Consider the following 9,889-nt stretch of genomic DNA (forward strand, 5'->3'; position numbering starts at 1 on the left):
ATTGGAAGGGCGTAGAGAAAGAAAATATACTCCGCCATCAATACCTGTCCATCAGCGCTGTATTATGCAAATAGTTGGCGCATTTGGCGAAGGATTTTTTTCTCAATAAAAATGCCTAATCTCGGAAACTCTTAAAAAAACGAAGCCATGCAATTTCCTCCTGGGTTGGCTATGGAAAATTGCATTTTTAAATCATAATCATTGTTTGAGTCTTTTTTTAAGCGGAATGTGGTCCTCTCATTAAAAATTTCAACAATTTTATTGCTTTTTACAATAATGCACAATCATTAAATGATCATGACACATTAATGTCAATGATAACATTGCAAAATTATAATTCTGCTTGCTACCTCCAAAGTGACATAGAAGGAAAACTGTAAAAACTTGAATTTTTGGCTACTGTCGATCCCCATTAACAAAAAACTAAGTTAAACAACCACCTCCTGGGTGCTTAGGAAGAGTTCTTCAATCCCAACAGTTTTATAAACAGTTTTATAAACATGTCAGAGGGTTCTTCAGTTCCCTCGGCAACGCCGGGTACTCCAGCTAGTATATATATATATATATATTGGCCCTGAATTCACAGTCGGCATGATGGTGCACTCTGAGAATATACCGTCATACCGCCTTTGAAATTGACCACAATTCAGGATTTGCCCTTGCGCACAAGCTAAATCCCGAACTTGCAATCTGTCACGTTCCGAATAGACAGAGGATCCGCTGCGACTTTCGAGTCCCCATTCAAATGATGTGTTGGCGAAAAGTTGGGCTAATTGCCCACCTACTACGCATCAATTATCCTTAAAATATTTACGGCTGGTGCAGGCATAAGAGGGTGGGTGAGAAAATTGTACATAAAAAGCATCCTAATTGAGTTTTATGGTTCCTATCCAGAGGCCAGAAACATTTAACTATCTGCTAACGTGCACTAAAGTATTAATAATTACTTTAATATCTATCCATTTAGGTTAAACTGTGCAAATCAAAAGAACTTCAATTGACGGTGTTCGGTAAAACTTCAGACTGTTCCACTTACCTGTCCTTTTTATTTAAAATGAGTTTTTTTTTAAATAGTCAGCAATTAACAAAATGCATATAATTTGAGTTTACTAATCACATTTTCTTTTGTGATTCACAATGCACATTATTAAATGAAAATATGAATGTTTAATATCATGCAGAAAGTCATGCATACCCACAAACTAAGGAAAGGGTTTTCAATAATCAACTAGAGACAGCGGGGGCAATTTAATGGGCTTTCTGCAAAGCTTATTGCTGTCCCATTGGAGATTTCTATGTTTCCTGATTGGCTAAGAGTCAGGTAGTGAAAGGAGCACCACCCCAAAGTGATCCCAGGTACGCTTACGCACAATGGTGCGCCCTGGGATCCGTGGGCCACGACACTGCGCACAACTCCGCAGCGTTTCAAAGCAACTTCTCGAAGTTCGCAGCAAGTAAGTGCGGATTCCGGTCGGAGGTCGGCGGCGTACTCCTTCGCTACGCCGCCGACCGCAAATTCAGGGCCATTAAATCAATACTGTACCCTGGTGAAGAAATATTTATTTAAAAGCTTCAGTCAGGATTACAATGACCAGATTTAGCATTGTCTGTCTTTAGATTTTATACCCTCACACACTTAGTAGCCATAAAAAGTATAGCCTCTGTACAGAAAATGTAAGCAGTTTCCTAGCTCTTCCACTGCAGTTGCTGTCACTGCCAGTGGCAGAGGTGCCAAGTGTCACCATTGCTCATTATATGGCAGTTACCCGATCAACACCGCCCCTCCCCTCAGTCCCCTGGGCACAGGTAATAAACACCGACAATCAGCTCCTGACGTCCGGCTCCGCACACAATGATTTGCGCCCGGGAGCTGGCGGCGACACCAGCCCTTTACTGTACCTTGTAGGAATCGGTGGCCAACAAGATATTAAAGCCGAAGGAAGCAGCGGCTGCAGCCATCGCCCAGCACGCTGTACTCTCACTCCCACTCGCAGACTATATAAGCGTGAGGTCGGGGTGAAGCCGGAGGGAGACGGGACGGGACCCTGCCCTTAACCTTAACCTGAACCAAACGTCAACCCAGCCCCAGCGTCACAGCCCAGGGGCGGAGCCAGGGACAGAAAGTGAGGCGACCTGGAGTCCGGGCACTGGTGTCATCAGAGCAAACACACCGCCGCCAGATTACACCAGATACAGAATAACAACAGAAAATGCTGGAAAAACTCAGCAGGTCAGGCAACATCCGTGGAGAGAAATTTGAGTTGACGTTTCGGGTTGGACCCTTCTTCAAACTGGAAAGAAAAGAAACTAGATCGGAGGCAGAGCTGCGATCGGACAAAAGAATAAAAGAAACAAAAGAAGTAAAAGAGATTAGAAGCTAGACGAGATGGTAATAGGCTGGGCTTAGGTGTAAAAAGAAGGGTCCAACCCGAAACGTCAACTCAAATTTCTCTCCATGGATGTTGCCTGACCTGCTGAGTTTTTCCAGCATTTTCTGTTGTTACACCAGATACAGAATGTGCTGTAACTCAAGGCCCCGCCACCACCCCAAGAACAGTACACTGCGAGCAGAGTGCGATGGGGGAAATCAAAAGATGCCAATTAGAGAGGATGGACAATTCACCCCGAGAGAGGGGGAGGAGGCTAGAGGGAGGGGCGAGAGAGGAGGGAGGGTCTAGAGGGAGGGACTAGAGGGGGAGGGAGGGGACGGGAGGAGGAGGGAGGGGAGGAGGAGGGAAGGGAGGAAGGAGAGGAGAAGGAAGGGGGGGGAGGAGGAGGGAGAGGGAGGGAAGGGGGAGGGGAGGGGAGGGGGAGAGGAGGGGGAGAGAGGGAGGGACGGGAGGGAGGGAGGGACGAGAGAGAGGGAGGGACGAGAGGGAGGGAGGGAGGGAGGGACGAGAGAGAGGGAGGGAGGGACGAGAGAGGGAGGGATGACAGATGGAGGGACGAGAGGGAGGGAGGGATGAGAGAGAGGGAGGAGGGAGGGAGGGACGAGAGAGAGGGAGGGAGGGACGAGAGAGAGGGAGGAGGGAGGGAGGGACGAGAGAGAGGGAGGGAGGGACGAGAGAGAGGGAGGGAGGGAGGGACGAGAGAGGGAGGGCGGGACGAGAGGGAGGGAGGGAGGGAGGGATGAGAGAGGGAGGGAGGGATGAGAGAGGGAGGGACGAGGGACGAGAGAGGGAGGGAGGGACGTGAGGGGTGGGAGGGAGGGAGGGAGGGAGGGGGGAGGGACGAGAGAGGGAGGGAGAGAGGGAGGGGACGAGGGAGTGAGGGACGAGAGAGGGAGGGACGAGAGAGGGAGGGAGGGATGAGAGAGGGAGGGAGGGAGGGATGAGAGAGGGAGGGAGGGAGGGACGAGAGGGGAGGGACGAGAGAGGGAGGGGAGGGACGTGAGGGGTGGGAGGGAGGGAGGGGAGAGGGAGGGACGAGAGAGGGAGGGAAAGAGGGAGGGAGGGACGAGAGAGGGAGGGAGGGGACGAGAGAGAGGGAGGGGAGGGAGGACGAGAGAGGGAGGGAGGGATGAGGGAGGGAGGGGGAGAGAGAGGGAGAGGGAGGGAGAGGGAAGGGGAGAGAGGGAGAAAGGGGAGAGGGAGGGAGGTGAGAGGGAGTAAGGGAGCGGGAGAAGGAGTATGGGAGGAGGAGAGAGGGAGGGGGTGGGAGCGGGGAGAGGGAGGGAGGGGGTAGAGAGGGGATAGAGAGAGGGAAGGAGAGGGAGGAGAGTGCGGGGGGGGGAGGATGAGAGCGGGAGGGAGGGGGAGGAGAGTGCGGGAGGGGGGAGGAGAGAGGGGGAGGAGAGTGCGGGGGGGAGGAGAGAGCGGGAGGGAGGGGAGAGAGGGAGGGGGTGGGAGGGGGCGAGGGAGGGGGAGAGAGGGAGGAGGGAGGGGAGAGAGGGGGTGGGAGGGGGGAGAGAGACGGGGTGGGAGGGGGAGAGAGGGGGGTGGGGAGGGGGGGAGAGGGGGAGAGAGAGATGGGGAGGGAGGGGGGAGGGAGGGAGAGAGAGATGGGGAGGGAGGGGGAGGGAGGGGGGAGAGAGGGGGGAGGGAGGGAACAAGAGAGGGAGGAGGGAGGGGGCGAGGGAGGGAGGGGCGAGAGTGGGAGGGGTGAAGGAAGGGGAGGGGGCGAGAGTGGGAGGGGTGAAGGAAGGGGAGGGGAGAGAGGGAGTGAGGGGCGAGACAGAGGGAGAGAAAGAGACAGACAGATAGAGGGAGAGAGTGAGAGAGAGGGAAGGAGGGAGGGAGATTGAGATGAAGGGAGTTAGGGATAGAGAGGAGGGAGGGTTAGAAAGAGAGGGAGGGGGTAGAGAGGGAGGGAGGTAGAGAGAGAGAGGGAGGTAGGGGAGAGATAGAAGGAGGGAAAAAATAGAGGGAGGGGAGAGAGAGGGAGTGGAGAGGGAGGAAGGGGAGGGAGGGAGGGGAGACAGAGAAAGGGGGGAGGGAGGGGAGAGGGAGCCAGGTAGGGGAGAGTGTGAGGGAGGGGATAGAGAGGGAGGGGAGAGAGGGAGGGGAGAGAGAGGAGGGAGGGGGAGAGAGGGAGGAGAGCGGGAGGGAGGGGGAGAGAGGGAGGAGAGCGGGAGGGAGGGGGAGAGAGGGAGGGAGGGGAGAGGAGGGAGGGAGGGGAGGGAGGGAGGGAGTGGAGAGGGAGGGAGGGGGAGAGCAAGGGAGGGGAGGAGAGAGGGAGGGAGGGGAAGGAGGGGAGAGATAGGGCAGTGAGAGAATGAGTGGGAGAGAGTGAGGGAGGGGGAGAGAGAGGAGGGAGGGAGGGAGGTGAGGGAGGGGGATTGGAGAGAGAGGGACGGAGGAGGGAGGGAGGGAGGGGAGAGAGAGGGAGGGAGGGGAGAGAGCGAGGGAGGGAGGGGAAGAGCGAGGGAGGGAGGGGAGAGGAGGGAGGGGAGAGAGGGAGGGAGTGAGGGAGGGGATGAGAGGGAGGGAGTGAGGGAAGGGAGAGAGGGAAGGAGGGAGGGGAGAGAGGGTGGGAGTGAGGGAGGGGAGAGGGAGGGAGTGAAGGAGGGAAGAGAGAGGGAGGGAAGGGGTGAGCGATGGGAGTGGGGAGGGGGAGGGGAAGAGAGATGGAGGGAGTGGGAAGAGAAAGGGAGGGAAGGAGTGGGAAGAGAGGGAGGGTGTGGGAAGAGTGAGGGAGGGAGGTAGTGGGACGAGAGAGGGAGGGAGGGGGAAGAGAGAGGGAGAGAGAGGCAGGGAGGGGTATAGAGGGAGCGAGGGGGAGAGAATGAGTGAGGCGGCTAGAGAGGGAGGGAGGGAGAGAGAGGGAGGGAGGGAGAGAGGGAGGAAGGGGGAAATGATGGAGGGAAGGAGGGGGGGGCTAGAGGAATGTAAAAAGAGTGCTAGGGAGGGAGGGGACTTGTGAGGGAGGGGACTAGAGTGGGAGGGGGCTATAGAGAGTTCCGACCAGACACATACCCCGGGATCACACAGCCAGATACAACTAAAGGATAAATTTAATCAGTTAGAGACAGAGATGGTTAAACTTAGAGAGGAGGTCCTTAAACTGAAACACGAACAAAAGCAAGAGAGGGAGAGATACTGGAGAGAACTGAATCGACTTGAGAATCAGGTGAAAGAGCTGCAGGAAAACAAAGAGAGCCATAGAGGAGAGATAGCACCATTAGACCAGCAGTCAGAGGCTAGAGATAAGACAATACAGAGCCCGACTGAACAGCTGCACTCCCACACTGAACAACAACAGCAGACACACAATACAAGGGGTGCCACACAGACCGACCAGCATACTGAAGCTCAGTCTTCCCCCACCACCGTGGAACCACAAGCGAGCCGCTCACAAGAGGAGCGCACACACCAGACATGACCACCCCAGCCCAACACACACGCTATGAGTCCAGGCGAAAGCCACCAGACAGTAAACACAAACAAGGCTGACATCGTAATGCTCATAGACTCAAATGGGAAATTTCTATGGGAGAAAAAGCTCTTCCCTAGAAGTAAAGTAGAAAAGATCTGGTGCCCAACAACAGACAGAGCCCTGGAATGGCTGACCAAAACCCGATTAGGCTCCCCCCAACACATAATAATACACACGGGCACAAATAACCTAAAGGCCCAACAGAAAGGGGTAGCAACATCGCTCAGAGCAGTGATTAGGAAGGCAAGCAATACATTTCCAAACACTAGAATCACTGTTTCCACAATATTGCCGAGAACAGACTTTAACAGCAACACAATTCATGAGATAAATGCCAGCATAGCAAGAGACTGTGAATCAAAACACAACGTGCACCTGGCCCAACACCCCACCCTCGATATGGAATGTCTTTACGACCGCGTCCACATCCACAGGAAACGAATATCGATCTTTGCTAAAGCCCTGAAGGACGTCGCTTATAACCGGGGTCCATACCCAGACTTCAGGAGGACCCCCCCCCCCGACCACCAGAGATCAGCGGTGGTACATACCAGGACGACTACAGAGACCACCACCACACCAACCGGGACCAGAGAGGATCCCCATGCACAACAACAATATCAGACCTGCAACACTCCTGTCCCACAGGGGAACAGGACCCGCTCCCAGCCAGACAGAGGGAGAGATGCACAGGGCGTACGCAATACCTCAGACAGAGACAATCCATTAAGAGACAATAAGCAGACGTGCAGCAGCATCTACGTCCGCCTTATGGATCAGAAAATGAAAAAAATCAAGGACTAATTAATAGAAAGAATTGTAACCAAGTAGTATTAGCATTTATAGACAACTGAGATGATCCTTTTTCCCACATTTAGACACGACAAACACATATCATTCTTTAACATATCATAGTAAAAGATCAAACTTAACATGAAATCCTTATATATTTCGACCTGGAATATCCAAGGTCTACGTTCTTCGGTGCTCGACGTGAAGAGTAGGACCCCAGAGTTCATAGATGAAACTAAAGATCTAGATATTATCATTTTACAGGAAACTTGGTATAAAGGAAAAGGACACACTGGCCGTCCCCAAGGGTACACAGAGCTGGTGGTCCCCTCCAATAAATTACCAGGAGTAACCCAAGGCAGAGACTCCGGAGGCATACTGATTTGGTTTAAAACAGAGCTTAAGAATTGCATCAAATTTATAAAAAAGGGCGAAAACCACATGTGGCTCAAAATTGAGAGGGGGATTATCTCTAACACCCAAGATGTTTTCATTTGCGCACTCTATATCCCCCCAATGGAATCCCCGTACTTTAAAGAGGACACCTTCTCCAACATTGAGGGGGAAATTATCCAATTCCAGGCCCAGGGGAACGTGTTGATCTGTGGTGACCTCAATTCAAGAACTGGCGAAGAACCAGACTTCACCAATAATCAGGGAAACAATTACATATTCGGGGAATAACCACTTCGAGATCCCTTCCCTTCCATAGAGGCATAACTGCGACAAGCAGACAAATACCAACGGAAAACAGCTCCTGCAGCTCTGTCGAAGCCTGGGTCTGTACATTGTCAATGGTAGGTTCATAGGAGACCTCCTAGGAAGACCGACCTATTGCTCACCTCTTGGCTGCAGCACCGTAGACTATATGATTACGGATTTGGACCCATCCTCTTTCAGAACATTCACAGTCAAACCACAAACAACACTGTCAGATCACAGTCAAATTACTATGTATCTTAAAAAGACAGAAACAAACAACACAGAAACACAACCCAGTAAACTGTACAACACCAAAAAATCGTACAGATGGGCCAAAAACGACACGGAAAAATACCAGAAAGCAATTAGCAATGAATCAACTCAAGCTCCCTTGGACACCTTTCTGGATAACATATACACTCACAATAAAGAAGGCGTAAACCAGGCAGTGAATAACCTAAACAATATTTTTGATAATTTGACAACAAGGTCAAACTTGAAAGCTCGCAAGAACAAACCCAAAACAAAAAACTATGAAAAATGGTTTGACCCAGATTGCCATAACATGAGGAAAAAACTTAGAAAAATATCAAACCAAAAACACAGACATCCAGAAAACGAGGAATTACGCCTTACTTATTGTCAGACACTAACACAATACAGAAACACACTCAGAACCAAAAAAGAGCAATATATTAAGAATACACTCAGCTCCATTGAGGAATCCATTGATTCCAATTGTTTCTGGGACAACTGGAATACATTACACAAAAAACAACACGACGAATTGGCCATTCAAAATGGAGACACATGGGAAAACCACTTTGAAAAATTATACCAGAAAAACACACTAAGGCCAGAGCAACACCAAATATGCAAAAAACTGGAAAAGCTCGAAATGGCCATAAAAGATAACCAAAACCCAGTAGACTCCATAATAACAGAAAAAGAACTTTTTGAAAAACTCAAGGACCTGCGACCAGGAAAAGCTTGCGGGGCAGACAGCATACTAAGCGAGATGATTAAACACACAGACGATAAAATGAAACTGGCTATCCTAAAACTCTTCAACTTGGTTCTGAGTGTCGGTTACTTCCCTGATATCTGGAACAAAGGACTCATAACGCCCATATACAAAAGTGGGGACAAAGTCGACCCAAATAACTATCGAGGCATCTGTGTAAACAGTAACCTGGGGAAGGTATTCTGTAGTATCATAAACAAAAGACTTATAAACTTCCTTGAGGAGCACAATGTCTTGAGTAAAAGCCAAATTGGATTCCTGCCAAACTATAGAACATCAGATCATATCTTCACCCTACAGACCCTAATTGACAAACACGTTCATCAAAACAAAAGCAAAATCTACGCATGCTTTATAGATTTCCAGAAGGCTTTCGATTCCATCTGGCACAACGGTTTATTCCTGAAACTTATCGAAAGCGGGGGTAGGGGGAAAAACATATGATGTAATTAAATCAATGTATACAAACAACAAATGTGCAGTTAAAATTGGAGACAAACAAACAAAATACTTCCCACAGGGGCGGGGGGTGACGCAGGGCTCGCCAATCTCACTGACACTCTTTAATATTTACATAAATGAATTGGCAAAACTACTTGAACAATCTACAGCACCCGGCCTCACCCTATATGAATCCAAGGTTAAATTCCTCCTCTATGCAGATGACCTGGTTCGGCTGTCACCAACTAAGGAGGGTCTACAGCAGAACCTGGATCTGCTGGAGTCGTACTGCCAGACTTGGGCCCTGACAATAAATCCCCAAAAAACCAAAGTCCTTGTGTTCCAGCAAAGATCCAGACATCAGGGACCCAAAATAAATTACACACTAGGAACAACCAAAATTGAACAAACCACTAACTACACATACTTGGGCTTAAAAATCAGTTCTACGGGAAATTTCAAACTGGCTGTGAATGAACTGAAAGAGAAAGCAAGAAGGGCTTTCTATGCCATTAAAAAATCAATCCAAATAGAAATCCCAATTAGCATTTGGCTCAAAATGTTCAAATCAGTAATTGAACCAATTGCACTCTATGGCAGTGAGGTGTGGGGACCGCTAACACAACAAGAATTTGCAAAATGGGACAAACACCCAATTGAGATCCTACATGCAGAATTCTGTAAAAGTATCCTTCGGACTCAAAGGAAAACCGTAAACAACGCATGCAGGGCAGAACTAGGCCAATATCCATTAATAATCACTATCCAAAAAAGAGCCACCAAATTTTGGAAACACCTAGAAATGAGCAACCCCCAATGCCATCATTACGAAGCCCTGAAATGCCAAGAGAGGACCATAAAGAAGAATACCCTCAGTCAACTAGTCCTGGGACTCAGTGAAACAACTACTAACACTACCAACAATAACCAGCCCCAGGACAGTGACAGCGTAACACAAAGAATTCGACCACGCAATCGTTGCTAAACAAAAGGAAAAATATCTGTCATATTGGGCAGAAACAACAAAAACCCAAAGCAAACTCAATTGCTACTTGG

At 49.8% G+C, this 9,889-nt stretch overlaps 1 protein-coding gene across 1 annotated transcript in view; it reads right to left on the bottom strand.

Moving 5' to 3' along the window:
- Nucleotides 1–2,095, bottom strand: part of nampt2 (nicotinamide phosphoribosyltransferase 2) — a 120,325-nt gene extending 118,230 nt beyond the window's left edge. The window contains exon 1 of the mRNA XM_086001511.1: nucleotides 1,900–2,095. Coding sequence (XP_085857637.1) covers nucleotides 1,900–1,959 — 60 coding nt within the window. The 5' untranslated portion in view covers nucleotides 1,960–2,095. The remainder of the gene's footprint in view (nucleotides 1–1,899) is intronic.
- Between the last annotated feature and the right edge of the window lie 7,794 nt (nucleotides 2,096–9,889).

The sequence above is a fragment of the Somniosus microcephalus genome, chromosome 11 (genome assembly GCF_052327205.1).
Source record: "Somniosus microcephalus isolate GS21.2 chromosome 11, FLI_Smic_1.0, whole genome shotgun sequence".
Lineage (NCBI taxonomy): Eukaryota > Metazoa > Chordata > Chondrichthyes > Squaliformes > Somniosidae > Somniosus > Somniosus microcephalus.